The sequence below is a fragment of the Sycon ciliatum genome, chromosome 6 (assembly GCF_964019385.1).
Source record: "Sycon ciliatum chromosome 6, ocSycCili1.1, whole genome shotgun sequence".
Taxonomy (NCBI): domain Eukaryota; kingdom Metazoa; phylum Porifera; class Calcarea; order Leucosolenida; family Sycettidae; genus Sycon; species Sycon ciliatum.
In genome coordinates, this window is record NC_088648.1 from 34,674,040 (window position 1) to 34,699,630 (window position 25,591).

General features: G+C 46.7%; 1 protein-coding gene across 1 annotated transcript; it reads right to left on the reverse strand.

The window, feature by feature from the left end:
- Nucleotides 1-14,216: 14,216 nt before the first annotated feature.
- Nucleotides 14,217-16,033, reverse strand: LOC135819960 (transcription factor SOX-1-like). Its single transcript, XM_065333259.1, is given in 2 exon segments — nucleotides 14,217-14,713; nucleotides 14,715-16,033. Coding segments are annotated over 2 exon segments (1,305 nt in total). The 5' UTR covers nucleotides 15,872-16,033; the 3' UTR covers nucleotides 14,217-14,565.
- Between the last annotated feature and the right edge of the window lie 9,558 nt (nucleotides 16,034-25,591).

A 25,591-nucleotide genomic window follows, 5' to 3' on the forward strand; every position in this document is an offset into this window, starting at 1 on the left:
TAAGCAAAGGCAACCAGGTAAAAATTCAAGGATAATTGGTGCATTGGAGCATGCTCATTCCCTACAAATTCACAACTCAAATCATTTCACAGAATCATTCTCGACGTTTTGGCAAATTGCCATCATCAGGATGAAATATGAAGTGAAAGTCTGCCAAGGGACAGTTATAATATTGATTTGGTGCTATAGGTGTTGATGATTTTCCATGACTGTACATGCTCAATGATGCAGACAACCAGACAGCCAGCCAGCCAGACAGCCAGACAGCCAGACTGTTTTATAACTGTACATGTTACGTCTTTGGTAGGAATAATGTCTAAAACTAGTAAAACATCACAAGCGTTCACTCATGTCCTGGGCCATGGGTGTTGGTAATAACACGTAAGTTAGCGCTGCGCAGATGTCACCAGATAACTTGAGAATTGTTTGAACAGGTTTCTCGCTATTAATCTTAAGACACGAATGTGACCGTGTCAGTGCTTTCCAGAAAACGTCGATGGCTGAAACGTCGAAAATGATTCTGTGAAATGAAATGAGTTGTGAACATGGAGTGCCCAGGGAATGAGTATGTATGCTCACCATTTCTCTTTGCGTTACGAAGCTGCAGGATGCCTCAAACCTACTACGTTCACGTAAAATTTGTTGTCAGAAAGTCTGATGTGGTCTCGCAGCATACATGTGCACCAAGAGAGAGAGAGAGCAATGGATTATAGAACAGACGTGCATAGGGCCTAGGATCCTTGCCAGTTTCATGGACTGTTCGGCACATTGTTTCTACGGTGCAGGTGGCTTCTGCAACTGTAAACGGGTGTTCCGGTGCCTTCAGGCGTTGAACAGTCACACGGCAAGACTGGCACATAGTCATTGGGCACAGTCTGATGAAAAGATAGAAATGCTACGTTTCCCGCACTCCGAACGTAACGTACATGTACCTACTACCTACTGTAGTTAGGTCATTAGGACTACTTTAGTGCGTCTACGACTGAGTTTCATGCCATGATGATCATCACACGGTTCGATGGACTTTTCGTGTGCTCTGGATGGCAGTACTGTAGTGAGTGTGTCAGGTGAGCATTGAGGCGGGCAGGAAAAGCACGAGCTGCCACATAGGGAGCAACCCACACTGGTGATCATAAGCCAACAAAATGATATTGCGCGACCGGCTCTCGGATTTCAGCACATCGATCACTTTTTCAGCAAGAGTCGCTTCTATTCCCAGTGCGTACTCAACAATCCGAGATGTAGAATTCTGGCATCGCACAGGGCAGAACAACAGAGACCAAAAATCTGTCTCGTAACTCCGAGTTTCGTGTTTCAAAAAAGAATCATCAGACGAATTCTGGAATCGAATTTACTTCGAAGTACAAACTACCAGCAGCAGCGTAGTACAGCAGTGTTTGGATTGCTGTTCTAGTTGAGCAAGTAGATGATACCTGAACTCTTCGAACTCTTCCCATACTGTTTGAAGTGATTTCTCAGGTCCAACAACAACGCATGTCGAAGAGCACGTGATTCTCATGCAACTGTCAAACCCCGTGCGCTCTGGTCACACCCAGCCCAATTTGGGAGTGCAAGCCCAGATGAAGACATGGACAGACGCGCAATGGACAAAGTCGGCTGACGTCACGGATTCCAGAACTCGTCTGGTTATGACGTACGTGGTAGTTTAGCCGCCTGGGAAAATGGGGAATTCCAAACAGCAGTGAGACAGAATCAGTACTCTAGCTAACGCCGTTTAGTAGGCAGTTACGCAAGACGAAAGAATGCGTTCTGCGGTTTCGAAAATGCTCTACATGTTGACTCCTCGAAGGCAAATGTCAAACCTATTCGGTGTTTTATCCCAAACAATTCAAATTATGACGTCGTGATGCACATGCGTCTATCAAAAACGCATTGCAAAATACTCGTTGATGCCATTCATCGCTGATGAGATCATGCGACGGCTGGTTGGTACAATGGAAAAGTCTCCTGCTGTCTGTTGATGCTCTATCCACACATCCAATCCAGCAGCCAGCGCCAAGGAAAGTTTACATTCAACGTCAAATCGAAAATGCAATAGGATCCAATGTAGCAACTGGAGTTTGCTGGAATGTGTGTTATCATTCTGGAGTCCTAGCAGCAACGACGTAGACATGTTCATGCAACTAAAATCCAACCTCATCTTGGTAACTTGAATCAGTTCTATTTAGCACCTTGAGAAAAGTTCCATTTTGGCTTGGAGTTTTGTTTTTGTGCCCCCTGCCGGCTTCTATACGCCGAAGTGGTGAATTTGACGCAGGCGCCCAGAACATCCGAGACTGTGACTGTTCGCAGTTACCGAAGCTACTTGTACACGTGTACATGTAGTTGTGTTACTTCGACAGCTATAACCTGACTGTCTCATTCAGTTGTTCGTAATCTAGGATGTAAGTGTGGTCGTGTAGGTAATTTACAAGAAGAAGTGAAGACCAAGATAGCCACAGACCATCATGGTGCAAACGCCGGCAAAAACACAAAGAGATGCACATACATGTAGCGCTGGCAGCCGAAGCAGTGGAGGCAATTTGACCTTCGTCTTGAACGAGAAATCATGCATGTCGTGCACATGCACAGGAAATGACCTTCATGATGATTTCGTCTGGATTACAGTAAACTGACCCGTGTTATCAGATTACAGTAAACTCACCAGTGTTATCAAATTCAGACAACTTCTACTCTTATGGTAGTCTTGATCACATTAGTCCAGAGTTTCCGAAAAACATTCCTGCCCCAGTGCCTGCCGTTTTTGTAGCTAATTCCAGAGCCTCTATATCCAGACCATCATTAACACAAACTAGTTGCAACAACCCGTACATGTCCGTCCGTTTTTCATAGCAGAGTAGTCACAGCTGCACATTAGACGTTTCAGGGAAGTCTTGCAGACGTTAGAGTATACAGGCGGTATTTGAATGCGGAGCGGAAACTCGATTGCCGTCTGGTTTCATGTATCTATACGTATACTACTGGATTGTGCACATGGTGATCCCGTCATTACAAGATGTGAACGGTGTGTGTACGCTTGCTACCCTCAAAGGAAGGAACTGCACCACATGTCAGGAAGTGGTCGCTGCCCTAGACCTTTCGGCAACGTATCCACGACGTCACACATGCATGTGCCTGCTCATGGCATTGGAGATCCCAGCGTCATCAGACTCTCAGATTCAGGACAACATTGGGATGTGGTTTGTGACAGGGCCACAACTTGTATTTCTACACATTCCAATAGTGCAGAGAGGATGTTTCCATCAGAGAAACTTGGCTATTAACGTACGTTACTCCCATTTTCACATTGCCTTCCTGGATGAATGTCTGTTGCGCATTAGTCCATGGCGGATAATGCCGGCAAAGAAGATAGTCAAATTTGTTGCTATCCTGCAATTTTTCATGCATGCTGTCATGTGAATAAAGAAATGGAGGTGCCTGACATAATGTTTGTATGGTTCTGCCAATTTCACTGCTGTTCTGGTAGAATCTGTCAATTTTTCGAGCATTATCCGCCAAGGTCCGGTGTGGGCCCAACAGCTATAGCTGAACAAAGCTACGCGCCACATGTACATGTACATGTGAACGTATACATGTACATGTACATGTATACGTTCACATGTACATGTACGTGTTTAAAGAGCAAGACAGCTTCCTTTGCACTCTTGGTACGATGTACATCGCTTGGTGCAACGAGAACTCTCCAAGTGATGGGATTTACATTGAAATGGTCGTATAAGCATAGCACGCAACATCGGACAGGATGTTACATGTATACATGATTCTACATGTACATACATGTATGTACATGACATTGTACATTTGTACGTGTATGAACCGTGAATGTTTTCCAGACATCAGAGATAATTGTTCATGTGAGTGTCTGTACGCTGATGATGGGAAAGTATAAGTTTCTTTCTGGCGTATTGACCAAGGCGTGGACCAACGCAGAATGTTGCATATACATGTATCTAATTGTACCACTTGTAATGTCCGGCAGAAAGTGCGTCTGTGGTTAGAGAAACCCAATCAGGGTGATGCAGTGACCAAACCCAATGTAAAATGCACGCGTTCACACAGTTTTCCTGGCCCGATGACTGGAGCAATTGTGACCCAGACATCAGTTTCGGAAGTACATGTACAAGTGTGTTTTGTAACGCACCATATTCTTCCTGTCCTGCTGTAGCGGCAGGTGGTTAGGTGTCCGACGCACAACCAAGTAGCACCGCCATCAAGCGTCAACGTTTCTGCGACATGTATTCGAATCTAGCCAAACGGGAAGGATGGAAGGAACGACCGCGCAGATGGAGGCGACGTTTTTTTCTGATCATAGGGAGAAAAGCGCCACCACAACGCGTCACAATGAGTGCATCTTGGCCACAAGGGAAGGATGCAGGGAGCCGGTGCAGTGCACGGGTGAAAGAAGAGCACATACAGTACATACATGTACGTACATGTACTTGCTTATTATTATTTATTATTATTATTATTTTGCTTGTTCGCGTTGGCATCAACCTGCATAAAGCAGGTATATAGCCTTCGCTTAAGCTGCCATAAAAAAGAAAGCTCATCCTAAGCGAGAGGGCTAGAGGGAAATATAACGATAACGAGATACAGAATACAAAGAAATCCAATGAGTTCAACGTACAATTCAAAACAAGAAAGAAAGGGAAGAAAAACAGAGCCGAATCTACCGATTGATCCATCAATCGACAAAGGGGACTAATCCGTTAGTGTTGCAAAGTACTTGCTACCAGTTTTTATCTGTGAGCATATTCATGTACATTTTTGTACATGTGCACAGTCATATACAATAATGTATATAGTACATATAGTACACAATATTGGTGCTTCAAGATAAAGCTTCGAGGCAAAGCTCATAAGAGAAAAGCCAAAAATAAATTTCCCGATTATTTTCCTGACAAGGACATCAACACACATGTACATGTAGGGAACACGCATCTTCCCTAAAATCAGGATCCAATCCTGCAGGCTGCACTGCCCACGCACACATTGGCGTCTCTTGTTCCCTCGACGGTCTTGCTCCAGTCAAGAGCTTGGACCAAAGCAATGATTGGGGCAGTCTTGAAGCTGAGAGACTGTTGCTGGGTACTGATTGTAATCTACGATGTTCAGCAATAGTTCAACAATAGTGTTGGATCATTTTTTTGGTTTTAATTGATAGCATAAAACGGAAGGGGACCTGTTCGATACTGTCTATGTTATGAAGGTCATGTTACTGTCATTGCTCCGAGTAGTTGGGTGGCTTAGGGAAATGGTCACGCGGCGATTTGTCCCGTCAAGACCCGTGCGGACACGATCACACGTGCGAACTATCTCACAGAAGAGACATGTCAATCAAGTAATTCACGCGTGACAGAGACCTGGACTATTTCCAGGTTGTGTTGACGCAGGACATACTGTCAGACTGCGGACACCCGCAGTCGGGATGGCGTTGCGGACAGATTGCCTACGGCGCCAGGTTTGATAAGAAAACATCAACTCTTGACAGATGGGAGACCAACCAGTGATCAGAAGAGCATGTGTGTGTGTGTGTGTGTGTGTGTGTGTGTGTGTGTGTGTGTGTGTGTGTGTGTGTGTGTGTGTGTGTGTGTGTGTGTGTGTGTGTGTGTGTGTGTGACCTAACCGCTGGGATCTCAAGTCTTGTGTACAGATACCTGTGACGCCACATTGTCGGCTCCGCTGGTGCCCGCAGTCATGCTTGAATGTAGGGCAAGACAATAGTTGGCAGAGGTATGGGCAACAGCTCAGTGTGTCGCAGTTAGTTTATACTAATGCCGTCTGCACAAGTACATGTAAGACACAATGTTGGCAGCGTTAAAATATGATTACTACACCATGTAGACCACTATGTAGTGAGGTTACAGCAGATTGAGGACCTGCAGTATACAATGTCCATGTCATTGTACTCTTGTACAGGTGCATTTTTAGGTAGGTATGCTTCACTGACCTCCTGGCAGCAAGATGGCTGGACACACATCCTACAGGCAGGGCCGCGTTCCGGCGTCACTGCCTCAGTGCCTGTTCTCAGGATCAGACGCCTTCCTGAACTGTACAGTGCTGCACTATCGGGCTGCTCCGTGCTCTTGCTGCGTTGTTTCATGTGTTGAGAGATATGTACATGTGCCGCCAGGAACAACTAGACTCTAGAGTACATGTATTGAGCAGAGCAATTTTTATGACTAACAGTCTAACAGTTCTCCAAGGTAATGAGGTCTAGTACAGTCAGATCGTACGACAACAAAGCACACAACTGACAGAGATATTGCGACATTCGACGACCCAAGTTTAAACACTCGTATTCATTTTTAGCTTGGGTCCGAATCGAAGCATGGCAGTAGCAGCCAATACATTATGTCCCTTGTCGAGACGGCGTATACACTTGAGTGTCGGTCAAAATGGACCATCTTCGTTATTTCCAACCTTGTGGGGGTGATACCGACATCAAAAGGCGCACCGTATCACATTCTCAGTGCACGGTCACTCCGAATATGTAATTGGTCCGAGGCAAATTAGCTTCAATTTTCTTCAATTATAGTGGTTGGCCAAGGCAATTAATGGTGCATGGACGGTTGGAGAAACTGCAGCAGATAGGGGATAAGAGACACATTTCTTCGGCAACTCGAATGTGTGATTGAAATGGAGGCGCCCGTTTCAATGTCTGTCGAGGAATCAAGCTCATCCCCAGTGCGTTTCATTCCGTTCCTGCCATGATGTTTGTGCCTGATACCACTCCGCGGGCCAGAGAGGTCAGCCTCGCTCTTGACTGTCTCCTAAGCTTATCCCAAGAGAACACTATGGGAGTGCTGACGCCAGGCACAACACAACACTCCCCTCACTTATACAAATACACCACACATTGGGCAGACTTTACTAGCAAGATCGAGAGCTTTGGTGACATCGAATCTCGCCCACATTTTCTGAGAAAAAATCTAGGATATCAATCAGAGCAGCAACTAATTCATTCACGCCAATAATCCGACTTCCATTTTGAGCTCTTCATGTCTGTACTAAAGGCTGACGCATAATGTGGGTTTGCCTACTGTTCCGATCTTTTGCATTCTGCAGCGTCAGTCCTTGCTGCGTATGATTGTCAGTGTGTCAGAATGTTGATATGCTTGTGACGTTATCTGCGGCTAAGGGATCTTCAGCAAGCATACATACAGGTTATGATGCGAGTGCATGCTGCTGGGGTCGGGGGATGATGTTCACGCGGACAAGCCCGTGGATAGACTTTAGTCTTGGTATGCGGACATGGTACTGGCCTCCCTCCGTAGCTATTGCAGTATTGGTATGGGTAACCTGCAAACACTATGGGCCGTTGAGAGTAACCCTAGGATTCGGCGTGTAGCATGTTGTGTTGGAGGCGTTAATTTAATGACAGGCTATGTGGCAGCAGCCAGAGATAGCTCAGTCTTGAAACCTACCCATGAGGCAGCATAACGCCTACGCGGTGTCATCGTGCAGCCATCGCAATGCCCATGGCTGTGATTCTTGACAGCCATGACTGTCGTGAGTTGCTCAGTCTAGGGGAGCTGGGACTCTCAGCACAGTCCGCACTTGCAGTACAGCTAGTGTTATGCCTTATGGCTTGATCTAATCGGTAGGCTTGGCATGCCTATACATGTATGGCTGGGAAGGATGCATCAGCAGAAATGAGAATTTTTGACCTTTACTTAGCCGGCAATCGTGGAATCTGTTCGGATGACCACAATCTTGCTTCCTATCGACGCCCACAATCGATTTATACCACGAGACGAGACGGCAACTGGGCAAAGGTCGAACGCCAATGTTGTCTTTAGATGACCGACCAGTAGTGAGGAAAGGAGTCGGAAGTCAAACCCGTCCAGCGGATTCATTCATCGCTATGATTTGGAATTGATCACCGGTACATGTACAATGTACATGTAGCTTGCATTATGGAGTCAGATGGTTGGTTCAGGTGATTCAGTTGATTAGCTTACGATGCTTCCATGCTGATCCAACGGAAACGCAGGAGAGACTCCCAAGACGGCAGAGGTCCAGATTCCGGGGAAATGCGTCTGTTCTTGTGTAACAGTATTCGTGGGGATCATTTAAAGGAAACACATTCCTGCAGCTTATAGCGCATGCGATTAGGACACTGCAAGGATCAGTGAGTGCATTTCAGGATTTCTTGGTTAAGCGGGTCTAACTGTTCCCTAACTGGACACAGCCATTTGTTCATTACATTGTCTAAACTCGTTTACCACTTGGTCTCGTTCCTGACTGTGTCCATCTCCTACAATGATTCAGCAAGGTTACCACGTTAAAAGTATCGAAGCCCTTTCCCCTTGGCTTGCTTACATCGTGACACAACTTACATGTACATGTACAATCATGTACATAAAACAGAATGCAAAGCTGTAGCAAAGCAGACGGGAGCAGAGCATGGTTTTGCTATTTTGTATAACACCACATCATTCTACATGTACACGCACATGCACTAGTATGCATAGGTAGCTCTGGTGGCGTGTGAAAGGTTAAAATTGTGCGGAGTGGAGAAACCCTTTGCCATACATGCAACTATTATCCATGCCTTCCTGCTCCGCGTACTGTGCATATTTGACTGGACTAAGCGAACGGGCGTTACTACTGCAGCCGCGCAGGTGTATAGTCTCGCAGATTATGAGTACAGCACTGCCTAATAAGCACATCTACATGGTCGTCATCCGGAATGGCCTGTGGGTAGTGTAGTGCAAAACGATTACCATGGACTCCACGATCACAGCGCCATATCGATAATGGAGCTCAGCGTTGCATACCAACACCATGTAAGATACACTTTAGTAATGGGTAACTTGTCAGCCAAGTACATGTATTCCGTGATGCTATATACGTATTATAATAATATTATGATAATCTACATGTATAATACAATCTGTATTTCAGGAATACGTACATGTGATAGCCGCACCCCAGACTCCCCGGTACTAGACAGTAAACCAGCGAACTTTACATGGAGATCAAACATCGGGTGCCTTTAGGAGCACTGGCCTGAAAGCCATAGCGAGCGGGTTTACGACCTTCCTAGTGACCTAGTGTGCAAGTCAGTGCTGACTTGAACCTCCAAACCAAGCACCGTAGACCTGCATTGTACTAATGACAGCTTTCCTAGACGGTCGACGGGCGACCAGTTGCAAAGATGATAGGAGATAGAATCGAGCGCATGTCGTGCTCGTGTCGTCCAGTTCGCTTTGCCATATTCGTGTGAAATCTAGAACATAAAGCGCACTCACAACATGGGATGTTGACTGCAGTAACAGGACGGACAGGTGGACAGGTAGGCTGAGGTATAGGGCGATAAACTGGAGCATCCACAATGCTGGTAGTCACGCGATGTTGACACCCTGGCGACGCTCTAGCTCTCTCCCAGCGCCAGACCTGTCGATTGTGTCAGCAGACACATTGCTTCACTGCCTTCAGGGCTCCGGCGGAAAGGCGTCACTGGGTGCAGGCGACTGTGACAGGGAGCGCGTCGCATTTCTATTGTGCCAAGCTCATGCCATGTCACCAGTCCGATAACGCCGGACTAATGCATGTAGGATTGTATGCCTAAACAAGAACACTGCGATGACCTTCTTTTTTCTATTTCTTTTTTTTTACAAGATAGCCACAAACCATCATGGTGCAAACGGCGGCAAAAACGCACAGGGATACACATACTGACATAGCGATGCCTGGCACAGTAATAATTATTACTAGTGAACCGAGGAGTACCTACAATGTACAGTCAGAGGTACACTGTACATAATTATAGACTGTGCAGAGAGAGAGAGAGAGAGAGAGAGAGAGAGAGAGAGAGAGAGAGAGAGAGAGAGAGAGAGAGAGAGAGAGAGAGAGAGAGAGAGAGAGAGAGAGAGAGAGAGAGAGAGAGAGAGAGAGAGAGAGAGAGAGAGAGAGAGAGAGAGAGAGAGAGAGAGAGAGAGAGAGAGAGAGAGAGAGAGAGAGAGAGAGAGAGAGACAGAGAGAGAGAGAGAGAGAGAGAGAGAGAGAGAGAGAGAGAGAGAGAGAAAGAGAGAGAGAAAGAGAGAGAGAGAGAGATAGAGAGAGAGAGAGAGAGAGAGAGAGAGAGAGAGAGAGTTATAGTGGCATGTTGGACGGCGGATACTAGTTGGTTTGCACTGCAACTTACATGTACACTTCAGACGAATTATTATTTCGATCGACACTGTTCTCTTTTTCCACTACTATTGTTTAAACGGTACTAGTTTTAGATTCTAGATCTTTGCTACTTGTACAATGTACAGTACTGGCAACTGAAATCCGAGGGGGTCGGATTTCAGTTGCCAGCAATGTACATGTATGTGTGGATATCTATCTCTGTGAATGCTAGTAGTACTAGTATGCATCAGTATGGTAACACGAATCCGTTTATACTAGTAGTAATATTAGTATCAACAGGTTCAGGTTAGCAAGTCTCTGGCACTCTGCATTGCTGTGTTGGCAACTCACACTGCGGCAACGACCAACAAGTCCGCGGTGTCAGCCACGCGTCAGATTCGTTGCTAGCGGCGCAAACATGTTGCTTGCTGCAAGGCATCAGCCGAGCGAAGCCCACGTAACAGCATCACATCAACCCACACTGACCCATATGCTCTCGAAGTACGGATACATTCGCATGGGCTTGGTATGCATTTTCATGCCTGTGTACGTACTTTTGCACTGTTGATTTCCTAGACGCTAGTAGACCAGCCTAGTTTGATAGGGGCGGTGTGGATGGGTTGCCATGCATACTGTGCATGCACGCAACGGTAAAGCGTAAACAGGCAGAGAAAAGACACCTTCTCCCGAACAGTACTCAGTAGTCAACAACAACAATCGCTCGATCAAAAACAAAAACACGTTAAAGGGGAAGTCCGGTGAAAAATTTAAATTTCAGTGTCGGTAGAGTTTTGGGCGCTGAGTCGAATGGTGTTGGTCCCACGTGTCTCTGACAAAGCGTTCTCGAGATATTTCCGTTTGAAAAACTGAGTTTCGGGGGCTGCGCCATGACGTCATGCGGCCGCGCCACACCCTCCGCAACGTCATAGCGTGCAGCTAGGTCAAAAGGAGTGCGTGAAAGCAATAGTGTCAGTGCTATTTCAAATGATTTGGCGACTGATATTAGGTGGTGCAAGCGACCCCGAAGACCTAACTCCTTGTGAGAGTGAGGATGCAGCCATGGCTGACCTTCATGAGTTTGGTCTGGGGCTGAGAACCTCGGTATTCAGCTGAAGAAATGGCCGCGCCGGCCGGTCAAGAGTGAGCGCTACTGAGTTTCCGACTGATGAAGAAGCAGCAGCTATTGCAGACGAGGCTGATATAATTATCAGATCGCTGGAGAGCAGGGTTGCCAAAATGGAGAAGAGTGATGCGAGTACTCTAGATGTTGTTCCATACCGATTCGCTTAGACTCCAGTAGCCTGGCACATGGTGATGTTTTGGTGCGAACTTGGCATATTTCCGACTACTCAATTGGAGAACAGTGCAGGCTCTTTGAACCACGGGCACGGCTCTTCGCTCGCAACGCTATGGAATCTGAAAGTTCTAGGTCCGGGAGCTGTTCGCTGTTTTGTCACTTGTCACGGTTGTGCACTCATCGCTGTAGCATAAAATAATGAGGTGGGACTGGAGTGGAAAACTAAAATTTTCTTTCTCAAAGCACAACCACCGGCACCGGCAAGGAGAAACGCACGTTCTCTGACTACATGAACTGATACGAGTGTAGTACATGACAAGTCTGTGTGTTGACTAGTTTTCTGAGTCTTGTGACTCGAGTCTTGTTGCAGCTACCCCAGCACGGCACTGCGGGAGTAGTTCCGTGTGTGATGAGTTTGTTGACTGCACTACAGCTAGCCTGCACGCAGCGCATTGCTAGAGCCATGCCCATAGTCTACAGAGGCCATTCGCATTGCAGGCTGACGGAAAAAGTCCAACTCGGAAACGGCTAAAATACGGTATAACCTCGAGGTTTACCGAGCTGAAAATCACAGGGTACGTAGTGTTTGTAACACTGAATCGAATGGTCTTGGTCCGAAGAAACTGCGACAAACGGTTCCCCAATCGAACGCGCTCCGAATTTGGCCATTTTGTACACAACTAGATGGTGTGGCTACCTGGCTGCACGCTGTGACGTCATCACCTGGATTTGGGTGAGGCGCGCTCAAATTCGCGCATGTTCGATTGGGCGTATCTGACGAACCATAGGCCGCAGCCTCCTCGGACAAAGACCATTCGACTCAGCGCCCCGAACTCTACGGACTGTGAAATTTAAATTTTTCACCGGACTTCCCCTTTAAAACTGCGACTGCGATCATACATGTACATGCACATGTGCATTCGTGAAACACGAACACACTCCAAGCTCTCAGTCCGTGTTCGGAAGTCGGCAGGACACACAAAGATAGAAAGGAATTTGAAATGTGTGGATGCCCTTCTCATCGGACCACCCAGATTACAACAGACTTTTCTTGAAGTTCTTCCACAATCCGGTGCCATACCAGGGTTGCCAGGACTATCAACGGTCACTGTGCAAACAATGAACCAGCAATTCGGCCCACCAGGCATTCCGTAATCTCTGCACTTCGCTCTAGTCCGTGGTCCATACTGAGTACGTATAGAATACAATCATGTACATACATGTACATGTACATGAACAGCATCTCAGCTCACAACGTGCTGTCAGTGTAGTGTACATGACCAAGGCAAAAAGCAAGGAGAAAAACCACTAGTAACCTCAGTGAACGTGTTTGAACTTGCCCCGGCACGGGCGGGAGAATTCTCCAGAATGGCTGGAATCAAACCAACACCCAAACCTCCTTGCACCTCCTTGCTGGCATCAATTCGGTTCATTTTGAGTTTCGATCACTTCTGTTCATTTTAGAGCAGTAACAGGCTATCAGTGTAATTTTGCTGTCCTGTATTGGGCTTGTATCCCATTTGTGCTTGTAAATTCAAATAGAATTTTAATACATAAATGCAATCACCACGGGGCAGTGGTGGAGTAACTGCAATCACGTGGTCCGACGGTGTTAGCGTTTTGCATACTTGCCTTTGTCAAGCAAGCTACAGCACCAGTTCAGATAAGCAGACTAAAAATGGCAATGTCTGCAGGATAGACTACAATAACTACATGTATACAATGTACACAATAGACCACTTGGCACGTCTGTAGCCATGAATATTGATAATTTCGTCTAAAATTATGCTCCCTGCAAGAAAGGGGTGGAAATAGTCACATCTACACCACTAACCACACATTTACCGTGTTTGGTGGGAAAGGAGTATGAAGCGTTCGCAAGGCGATAAAGACGAGAGAAACTCCCTCAGACCGTCAACACGCTTCGCTTGATTTCGCCTTTTGTTGTATCCGCAGCATTCAACAGCAGTGCCAAATTGGGTCATTGATGTATGGAGTGTACAGTGGCCGTGCGTCGACGTGAAGAAACCGATCCAGAATCCTGAACTACATTAGAATTACGTGTCGCGAGTGGGACGGAATGAGATGGAGCTATACATGTACATGTACATGTATGTATAACAGCATACTGAAACAGAATGGGTTTGCCCAGGAGCGTTGTTACACTCCCAGCGTCACTTACACTCCGAGCGTCAACTAGCGGGCATGTTCCGGCGTTAATCTGAGTAGAATAGTCTGGGGCTGATTATCTGAGTAAACCGAAGGATATTTTTTGCAGCGGTAATACTCTAACTGTAGGAAAGCTATCATTATTAACTCACCCATTCGCTACCCTGTTATTGAGCACTCCTGCTCGTTTGGTCTCGGGAATCCAAGTAAAATCAATCAAATCAAAGTATATTATGACGCGTGTGCGTGCCTGTGTGTATAAGAACCCCTCCCTCGCCATCCCTAGTAGATCTACACAGTTGTACCCCACGAGCGGATGGTTGTGTGCATTCCCAGCATGCTCCTTTCCCCTATCTACATGTATCGCCACTATCCACTCACGTACACGGGAACCAGTATTCCTGTGTCCGCATGCTCTTCTCCCTGTCCCCCTCTCCCATGGTGATCATCAGCACCCATTCAAACACAATAACTATTCCCAGCATGCTTCTTTCCCCTGACTATCGCCGATACCCACTCAGTCTCCGCATGCTCTTCTCCCAGTCCCCCTCTCCCATGGTGATCATCACCGACATTCGCACCCATTCAATCACATAACCAACGGATATTCGGTTGTACTGTACATACAGTGGATAAATATTCTCCAACAAAATGCAGTCAAGTGGTCTTGCCAGAAGATGACAAATGGGGTGTTCTGGAAGAGGCGAATTCTCAACGAGGCTATGGAGTGAATCACAAGATCACATCCACAGATGTACTGGTAAATATAATTATTTGACATTCAAGGCTTCAACTGTGCAGAAGTATCATCAACAATCGCTTGCAAAAGTGGTAACGATATGAACAACAACAAGCCGAGGCGAGATGCAAAGAAAATTGATAGGAGTTTGGAATCAAGTAAAGCACAGGATATGGTTGATTTTCATTAAAGCAGTGTTTGCTCAGTCATTGATGTCTCAGAGCATTGAGAGCGCAGAGTACTGTGGCTCCAGGCTCTGTTGGGGAAAACTGAACTGGGAATATGGCTGGTAGTCCTCCAGTGTGCTATCAGGGGCTTGAATATCTTGGTAGGTATTCGTATTGCCAATGGTGTTGAACAGGCTTGCCGCTTAGATACTGGCTCAACAGGCCTCCGAACTCTTCACTGCTAGCGCTGTTGGCGGACAGGCTGAAGGATTGAGCGAAATCTGCAGACTTCTGAAGGTAGCCATTGTCCAGGAGAATGTAGTCGAGCGATGCGTCGCTGTTGTCACTGCTTGGTGAAACCAGAGACGATGATGCGATGGAACTGGAGCTAGCCGTCAAGCTGAGGGGCTGTGCTTGCGTTGGGCAAGCGGGTTGGAATGGCTGCGTGCCAAGGTCTGCCCTCCACATGGGTTTCGTTGGATGAGGAGGATGACTCAATGGCGGAGCGTCCATGTAGGATGCAGATGAGATGTTACGCTGCGAGCTGTGTGTTGGCATAGGCCATGCGGAGTTCAGTGACATGGATGGCGATACCTTACATGTCTGGATGGTGTCCTTCAGCAGCCAGTCCACATCCACGTCACTGCTGCCACCAGTCACAGAGCCGCATGCCGACAGACTTGGTGTTGCAGAACGCGATACCACTGCGCTTCCAGGTCGGGCCAGATCGTACATACCCAGGGATTGCGAATAGGCAACAGACGGTGATGAGCAGGTGCGCTTGGCTGATGGCTCGTCCAAACCCGTTGCACTGCTGTCTTGCGAAGATGTGGAGTCCGACTTTCTCGGCTTACGTGGCTGATACTTATAGTCGGGATGTTCACGGCGGTGGATGGCCCGTAGCGACTCGGATTTCTCCACGTACGGACGCTTCTCCTCCTCTGACATCAACTTCCAGAGTTCACCGAGTTTCTTGCTCAGGTCCGCGTTATGTACACTGGGATCTTGCTTAGCCAATTCTTTCCTTGCGTCCTTTGACCAGACCATGAATGCATTCATGGGCCGTCGGACTCGATCATCGTCACCACGCTTGCGTTTGCGAACATTCTTAGGCTTCTGGACGGCATCCACTTGCTCTTCTTCGTTGTTGATCGGAGCAGGCGAAGCCCGAGGAGAAGTCGTAAGAAATTCATTGGGAGCAAAGCAGTCGGTAGTCATTGGTCGTTCCAGCTTTACATCTAAGATGCTAGAGGAATCTACACTGGTCAACGCCATCGTCTTCACACTGTCGCCAGTTGTAGACGTTTGGCATTTGCGGCAGTTTTGCCAAGGACCTCCATCATTTCCGATACACATACTGGCTGATTGTATTTGCAGTACTTGGTCTGAGTCACAGAACAGTTTAGTGCACACGCTGGCAAAGGGAAATGGCGATGAATAAAACCTGTTATCACTCTCTCAGTCTCACTGCACTGGACAATCTTTGGTAATTGCTCTACTGCTGCTAGATGTCGCGGCTCATTCCCCTTTTATACTGTCAGCGGGCCCCCGTGCCGTAAACAGCGCACAGCAAGTCGACCTGCATAATATCCTCAGGGGAGCAGCTAGCTCGCGCCAGCGCCAGGCCCGCTACCAGTACTAGGCAGTAGTCCGTAGTGGCCCACTTGATGATCTGTACGCAAGCAGCCCACTGGCACTGGCAATACTGAGCTTATCGAACCCTATACGGTTGTGTAGGCTGCGCGCGCAGAGTGCAGGACTTGATCCGATGCACAGCCACAGGTCTAGGCTAGGCTAGCTCATGTCTAAAACCGCAAGACGCCCCCACACTGGTGACGCAAAAAGTCGTGTGCACGCGCATCTGGGCAGTTGCAGCCAGTCAACTCCTGACCTGGTGCGGACAGGGCAGCCAGGCACGAAGCACTTGCTCAGTTCGTTCGTACGTACGTAGCAGTCCAGTGGCAGTGACAAAGCCAGCGCAAAACTCATTATGCAGTGACTGCGCGAGCATGAAAATCATGCTGAGCACTAGCCCCCTGCAGCTCTGCGTGCTTGGCGAGCGGGAGGTGGATCGGGATAACATTATTATGATCGGTTCGCGAGAGCTTCGCCGATCTAGGCTCTCGACTTCAAGGCCACCTAGCTATGCGGACTATGGGTGGGAGAGAGAGAGAGAGAGAGAGAGAGTGTGTGTGTGTAGCGAGACAGTGAAAAAAAGTAGAGCAATGGAATTAGTCAATTGACATGTTCCATTGGGAGACAGAACCTGATAATGGTTACCCTATCTGTAGTTTGGCTCGAGATCTAATGTACATACTGAATTTGCGGTACACTGTGAGATGGCTCTTCGACTTATTTGCTGATTTGGGTATTTGCAGTGCTATAATGACGGTAAAGAAGTCATGATCGGATTCAATTTTGCATTTGGCCAAGCTACGACTGTGTCCTCAACATGTAAATCAACGTTTGGGATCACTGAGCAATAAATGGCGCATTGATTATCATAAAAAGTACATCGTACGTTTTCTCTCAGCCCTTCCTAATCAGTAATGCGTACATGATTGTATACGCTTATTTGCGATAAACCTTTGAAGGTATTGTGGAGACGTGTGTTCTACTGCAGCTTTGCTTCCACATGTAGTATCTTGATTAGCGATCAGCAGGGGACCGTGGAGTGCGCATACCTAAATGGCTCTTCGGATTTCTACCCCATATACATTTTTGTTTATTTGTCATCATCGAACCGTGCCTTGAGAACTCCGGTGCCCAGAACTGGATAGATGAGGATATGTCTGGCTCGAGCCTGCTGAGATCTTCGAACACAGACTCACCCTTGGGTACTGCTAGTGGCAGCCTGGCTCTGGACAGGTGCTGCCGTTTTGCACCAGCTATCCTGCACAGGCACTAGTACATGTGCTTGAGGAAAGAGCATGGAGAATTTGAGGCATGGCTTGCATACTGCGACAGCTATTTCACCTCTGAGTCTGACTGCACGCTACTGCCTGTGCATGCTACTGTGATACGTAGTGCAGCACTGGTTTAGTGTCACAAGAGTGCATGCCAATGTGTTGCGTAACACGCCCGTACGCCAGGACATCTGGAGTTCACTGGATGCGAAGTTTAGTGCGTTTTCTCATCATGTCTGTTACTTTCTAGGCTTCTTCCGCACTGCTGTGAAAGATTCCGAAAATTTCTGGAGCCTTTCAGAAGCGCTAAATTATATGACGTCAGAAACGCAACACGCTGTTAGAATCAAGCTACACTTACTAGACTACAGTACTACTGTGTTGCGCATCATGCATGCGTAAAACACACACAATGGGAATTTCCCCATACAATCATGTGCAATGCAGGTCTAGTGTAGACTGTACATGCCGTGCTAGTACTGCTACACAGTACACGCACTGATGCAGTGTTCCCAGTTTTGGCTGAGCGAAGTGCAGGCACGCAGAACGAATGTGTTAGGAAGACGGCCTTGTGACTGGTTGGTTAGCTTCATACAATAATTTGTTGATATCAAACTGATATGGCAACCCTTTCATCTTCTACGCCAGATTACGGTACTTTTTACGGGTCATAACTGGCAGCAGGGACACGGAAACAACGTAAATGTCCAGTCGCTGTATGCACGGATCTCTAGAGCAGTGTTTGATTTGACATAACGAAGCATAGCAGCCACTCCCATGTTTTGAGTGGCGTAGGTCAAGCGTGAATTCTGCCGAGGGTCTTATCGGCCAGGCAAAGGGCAACACTGCAATCCCGTGCCACAGCTAAAGACAACTTGGAGGAACTTCTGATAACGATCTTACTGTCTCCTGCCATTTTCCCTACAACGCCAGTCACGTGAATTTAGGTCCATGCCCATGTATGATGACTTGATGTACTGCAGTGCGGATCACTATTGAGCGTCTAGGAGACGTACATGAATACCACCATGTACTATGGAGTATGGCCCTGAAATCTGTATGGTGCACCTCCAGTTCAAACAGCACGATGTGCCTACACTATAGCCTAGGCTATACATACACTATGCTGCAAAGACACTCAATCATGGAAAAGTGCATCCCGAAACCGTTATTCCGAAGATAAGGATGCAAGCCTGGCAAGAAGCTTTTAGTTTTACACTGTAGTTGTATTGGAGTAACGTTAGGAGTTTGCAGAACCATGATTCACGGAGACAGGCGTGATGCAGAGTTTGCAGCATACCACCATGAAGTTGAAGGTACATGACTCAATATCGGCCCCAGCGATAGGTGTGTAACGTGCTGGTGGAACATCAGCGGCGTTTTCGAGTGGCCAAGGCGGCCTGGCAGTGATGCGCTCTCTTGATTTCAGGCGACAGGCTTTGGAAGTAGTCACTCACACACCGATAGCGACCTCTGCCTGGCGAAGCACAGAAAAGATAAGAGAGGTGACAGGGACTACCATTGGGTGTCCAAAAGATATTGCTCTGTATTGCTAGATGCACCAACAAACCAGTGACACTGGCAGTAATTAGATAAGTGCCCGTTCACTGGGTGTGTGCTGTATGTATGGTGGAGTTAGGTAAGCTGCTCCTCTGTCAGGAACCGTGCATCGGCGATAGTTCAGCACGACTTGCTGGGCCTCCATCCACTGCAATGAGCAGATGTGACACGCACATATTCACACTGCCGCCCTTCGCGGTGCTGACCGACATCCGCCGAACGAACAGAACGTTTCGTATTAGCCGTTGCAAGTTTTGCGGTGCACGCAAGCGCGAGATGGGCGTATGACCTAAATCGAAGTAAGCTGTGGGGACGCATGGAATAGAAAACGTGCTCGGGTAAAGGGGTGAAAGACAGGGCAGAGTCGGGGTAGCCACAACCATTCGGTTTCCGGTCGGACAAAGTGACATTTTGTAACCACTGGCACATCGAGACACAGACCAGCGATGGTGACACCATCATGCTGTTAGAGGCTAGTGACCCTGAGGAACGGCACAGGTTAGACTATGGCTTTACCATCAACACCGACAAACAACTCCTAGGAAAACCATACAAATCACGGCATTGTACTGTTGACCAATAACATAACTTTATCTAAAATTAACCCACAAGCTACACATTACAGCATTACAGCATCGGACGGTGTCAGAATTATTGCATACTGGGAAGAAAGGAATAGAGAGAGAAGGGTAGACTCGGGGGGTGATGGCGAGGTCAGTGGCTACCCAAGAAGCAAGCTTATCGCTTGATGACAGCTTGCGTGCTGAACAGCGCCTGACCTTTCGTCGGGTTTACGCTGGGCATGGGAAGGTGTTAATACGTCACGTGTGTGCTCATACATGTTCATGTACTTTTAGCACCACATCATGTTCGCATTAATTTAGAGTGCAGACGTTGTTCCTGAGAAACGAGAAGTCAGCTATGAGTTTGATGCTGTGGATAACATTGTGTTTCTAATCACGTCCACGTATCTTCCAGCACCCACACGGCCATCTGTTCTTGCTTGTAGACAGCAACCCCAAACCAAAACAACAACAAAAACAACATCGGTCAGCAAGAGCAAGGCTAGGGTAACCGCCAATAGCATTAACACCTCCTACACCATCACCCACCCCGCCACGGTAACGCGTTCTGCATTAGTCATTACTGATACTACTTACTAGGACTGCATGGTGTAATTTCTTGTCCATCATGTATTGTGAACGCTGAGTCACTAGATCGATCAAGCGCAAAGGAGAGATGAGAACGGGGTCAACGCACCAAGCTGGCTTGTTCAAATCATAACAATAATTCTCGATTGGAAAGAGGATTACCTAGGCAATTCTAGCATTTACCCTACTGCCATACGCCCACGTACGCAGCTATGAAGTACTGTACTCTGTAGTCATGTATCTACGCACATGCACTTGATCAAGTTGATGCAGTGGGGTTCTGTGAAGGAAGGAAGCGTAGCTTTCGGTTTTGTTATGCGATGACCTTTGTTTCTGAAAGACTAAGACGTGCTATTCCACTCGTCCTGATCGTTTCTACTCACTCTCCGTCCTTGCCAAAGTCGTTTCGTATCATCGCATTTTTGAGCTATTGTTATGAGCATTCAATCGTTACACACTCTAAAATAGCAACGCTTAATCGCTTATGCTCCTCGCAGTCTACGTTCTGTCTTACACGTACATGTGCATGTACAGTGTACATAATTCATGTTTCACTGTTGCCGAATCGTACTTGTGCCATCCGTGGTGCCTTTTCCAAGTGTGCGAGTGTGTGCGTGCGTACGTGTGTGTATGTACATGTACATGTACATGTACATGTACAATGTACATTGTACATGCGCGCTTGCATATTATTTTTATCTGTAGTTTTGTTTTTTGTATAGATACATGTACATGTACATGTATGTACACAACGTTTCTTCAGAACTCCACAATCTACACGACGATTAAAATAATTTGAGAAGGAGGACAGGCAGTAGATACGGGAATTTGGGCCCATCGTGATTTGGGACACATCAGCCCGCCCTTGTTCAAGCCGTCCCTAATCGCCCTTGATCACAAACTGCTTCATTCTTCTGCCTGTACCTCTAGAGACATTATACAGCTAAACTTTATCCTGGTCACGAAAGTTCAACGTTCTGACACATTTTATAATATTAGAGACTCCATCCTGAGCATAGAGGTTCAACGAGCTGACACATGTACAATGTACGCATTAGAAACTTCAGTCTCAGAAATCACGCTCACCACGCGCGCTGATAGAATAATGGGAAGGCGTTAGATGACCAAGATTAACTTCATAAAGTGAGAAATCCTTCCTCTTCCAGCGCATCCACATTCGCATCAGTGCTGTGATTGCTACAGCCTCACAGGTATCAATTCTCCATGTTTCTGTTCGCCCATGAATGTATGGCGTTGACAACAATTCATTGCACATCATCCTTGAAAGTGGGAGCAATACAGATACAATGTACACGTACATTACGTTTGCACATGTATAAGTATTGAATTCTGAAGTATCAACAACGGATATCTATCGTTCACGACGAATAATTCATCAATCTGAATTACCTTTCACAATTGCGGCTGATCAAGAAAAAGCAGTAGTCACTAAAAAGGTCACAACCATCATCATCCATGTCGGAATTTCAGGTACATTGTACATGTACATGTATGTTTTTTTGTTATGTACATAAATATTGTATATTTACGTAACGAGTTGTGTTTCCTGGTTGACCTCGGCGACATGCATGCAGGTAAATGACTTTGGATGGTTGCAGAAAGGTCACTGTTTCCGAATACGGTGTCGTCCACCTTGGTACGTGCTGTCACCGAACAAACATGTTCATACATGTGAATGTAGGTAAACTATTCTACAGTATACACATGTATGTACCAACATGTACGTGTAGTCCCTACACATTATACATGTACATGTAGGATCTAGCCATGAGGTCGACGTTGAAATATTGAAACGTGGTCTCCTGTGTGAGCTTATAGCATGACTCATCACTGGCGCCCAGTTTGGCCCTGGCGCCCGTGTATATGTACCGGGATGCAGGGCATCATCGTTCTGCCCAATTGCCAGCACTGATTGTCTTGGTGCCAGTATTCAGAGACCAGGAAATGAAGGCAGTAACCAATAGATTTGGAATTCTTCTATGTACATGTACATGTATGATGACTGAAAGGCAATTGTACTGAGAATAGGATATACTAGGACAACTACTTGTGGAATCGTCAGCGATGCGGAGTGAAAATGAAGCCGAACCTTAGAGCAATGAAAACTACTCTTGTCTTTCCAAAATCAGATATAAACCAGGTGTCAAATACAACTCAAATCGGAGTCGTCGCTGACTTGCGAAAGTGCCCAATCCACGAAGAGGAGCCTGTGACAGAAGTTCACAATGGACGGAAACTTCGCCTTGTTGTTTCGCAGAGTTTCATGGCAAAGGGGGTTATCATCAGAGGCTTAGTAGATGCTCCAGGTACTAGGTGCCTAGGAATATACTGTACTGCAATACAAAGGTGTGGTAGAAACTGGAAATTTGAAGTGCATGGCAGGGAGGGTTACAAGGGTACTAGGGTTACAAGGGTATGACTGGGACATACATCTACATGTACATGTACAACTCATGCAATCAATTTTTTATAATTACACTATCAGCCCGGATCATCCATTGGCGCTGTGATCCAAGCTTGCAGCCTATATCAATCATAATAATTATTATCTTCTGAAAATTGTAGTCAAGTTGCTGTCTGATGATCGGTTAAAACCGTGAAACTCTGAGTCACAGAAGAAACGCTTTTCGTCCCTCCTCTCAAGTCATGTACATGTAGGTGGCACAAACCAACTCTGCGGTAGGCGCTTAGAGCACAGCAACAGTGGATCCAGTTGGTCGTAGTAAGGGCACTTTAGTTTTGGCAGGAATAATTCAGAGTCTCTCCACTTAGTCTTTGCAGCTGCACCCTAGATGGTCATACCAGCCAGCTGTATACAGTATTACATAATTATGCCTGTCGTGCTGGTGTGTGTCCTGAGACACGCTGTAGGCTAGTGTAGCTGCGGGCGGTGTGCTTGATGCCCGCCACTGGCCAGACATTGGACATGACTAGACACGTTGTGAAACATAGCGCGTCTTGTTGGCTGTCGTTTTGCCGTCCATGACCACTTCCTCGCGTAAAAATGTAGCCTTCGCATGTGGCGTAGCTGAAAAGGTACACTGTACGCCCTAATGCCATGGTCCACTTGGCTTCGATCAACTAACGTTACTTCTAACCTGCATATACATGTACATGTATACATGTAATAGGGATTAGTGCCTAATACGTACATGTATACGTACATTTTACATGTATTTGGATTCCAAATACATGTACGTATGGAAACAAACTCGCACTGCTTCCAAATTTTGGAAGCAGTGCGAGTTTGTTTCCTACAAGTATACATGTACTTCGAAATACATTGTATAAATAGATAAGAAATGTTAAGAAATGTTACCAATCCATTGCAAATGCTGACAAGAGTCATGAATCATCATCACTTTGGTGTGCTGGGTGCATAAGGTTGAAAACGTAAGTTGATAAATGTGCTATGCACATTTACATGTACATGTACATGTATAGGAGGTATCAAGGGATAAACCATGATCTTGTGAACAGTGTTCTAACCTTCGATGATCGCAGGCGTGGAGCACACTAGTCTAGCAGGGGCACTACTATCATCAGATCTGAAGTGAAATACCAATGGTCATACCCGTGTCCTGCCTGATCTGCTTCACGTGCCGATTGACTACTGTCCAAGTAAAGTTCTTGTAAATTTTCACGTCAGATAATCGGTCAAGCGTACGCAATCACACCAGCTTCCGATGAGTTCTCGACGTGCGGAAGACACAACGACCGTACAAGGTACATTGTACAAGACTTGAAGAGATTGCAGAAGCCTCCGATCTGAGCCCTGGCCTGGCCCGACTGGAACAGCTGCAGGATTTCAACTACTGGACAAGTACGGGGGAGATGCATCACTGCACTCATGAGCGTCAAGAGCGCGCGCAGAGCGAGTATCAGGCCGGAAGAACGTCACGCGGTTCGGCAATGACCTTCGACTAGACCTCTGCAGAAACACAGTCGCACAGGCTGTACTAGCTGTGCGGTGTACTGTGGCAATACACAATTCGTGCACCTGCCGTGAATATGGACAATATTAGTATTGTACTTTGTAGCGAGTCGTGCATGTAAATACATGTACATGCACATGTACATGTACATGAACATGTATGTGAACGTCAAGTAACCCGTCCAATGTATCTACACATCTATAACGTCGATAACGTAGTTACATTAAAGATTACATCTACACATAATTATAGGTATCCTTTCGCCTTCATGTTTTGGGTGCCAGCAGCAAAATCTCTCTTCGTTCAACGTCTCCATGATTGAGGTCACCTACTGCTTTCTTCGTACGTGGAAAGAATCACTCCTCTCCTCTCGACATGATACCTCTGAAGTGCAACAACATGTACACGGTGTTCGTCGCGACTTGGCAATACCTGGAGGGGAAAACAGCATCTCTGACATGCTGATCTATGGTAGTATTGCATGTCACAGGAACCGGTTGATAGCTGCCAACGACCGGTGAGTGTGCGAGATAAAGACTAGCATCGTGTGCATGTATTGTACTACACTGCGAACATCAATATGATCTGTCTCTCAATGCGCGGGGGAAGGTCGACACGCTACCCAGGTAGCAGAGCAAATCGGCGAACAATACATGTATTTGGATAGTGCATTATCTGAGGGTAGTGTGAACGAGACTGTTCCGTTTTTCGAGCCTGATGCCAGGAGGCCTGTGTGGGTTAAATCACACATCCATTGTAGATGTATGACCAATGCGCAAACTGGTTGAGGAGAAAGGCTGTGCTCCTGCACGTCCATTCCGGCAGGATGTTTTCTGCCCCGTGCCCCAAGTAACTGCCTGTGCCTAGGGGCAAGAGGAGGCGTACTGAGAAAAGTGGAAATGCAAAGAAGGACATACGATAGTGTTGTGTTTGGATCATGTGTCAAACTGCAAAACCCTGGGACAATTATTACTGGTAATCTCCAGTAAATTGTCTGTAGTGATTCTGAAGAAATGCGAGTGCAAACATTCTACCTAAAAATAAAGTATTTTCTCCCGACGCTATGGTATCGTCGAAGCTGGTGTGGTAGTGTTGATGATTTCATTCCATTTGTTGCAATATCATTGCACATCGTGTGCGATGCGTGGGCAGGCGGCTACTTGCGCACCTGCACCCAGTAACATTAATCTAGTCACCAGCCAAGACATGCTACATCAACGCCGAGGGCAGTGAAGCTCGAAATTTCGTCATTACCTCCCACCACTTCCATTCTCTTGCTTTATGTTGCCAGTGGCCCGATAAACCTCTCTTCTTGTTTCAATTGAAGCGAAGCATAGACTCTCCTGCCCGCTGCTTTGCGGTTCTGTTCAGGTCATGTGCAAGTCGTGACGGCAGTTAGGAATCATGAATTTCCTCAGCTAGTGCCCACGCTTCACCATCTAATTATCCGAGAGTCTGCGAAGTCAGCAGCATCGCAGCATTGGCGCAACGTTCGCGCTTGTC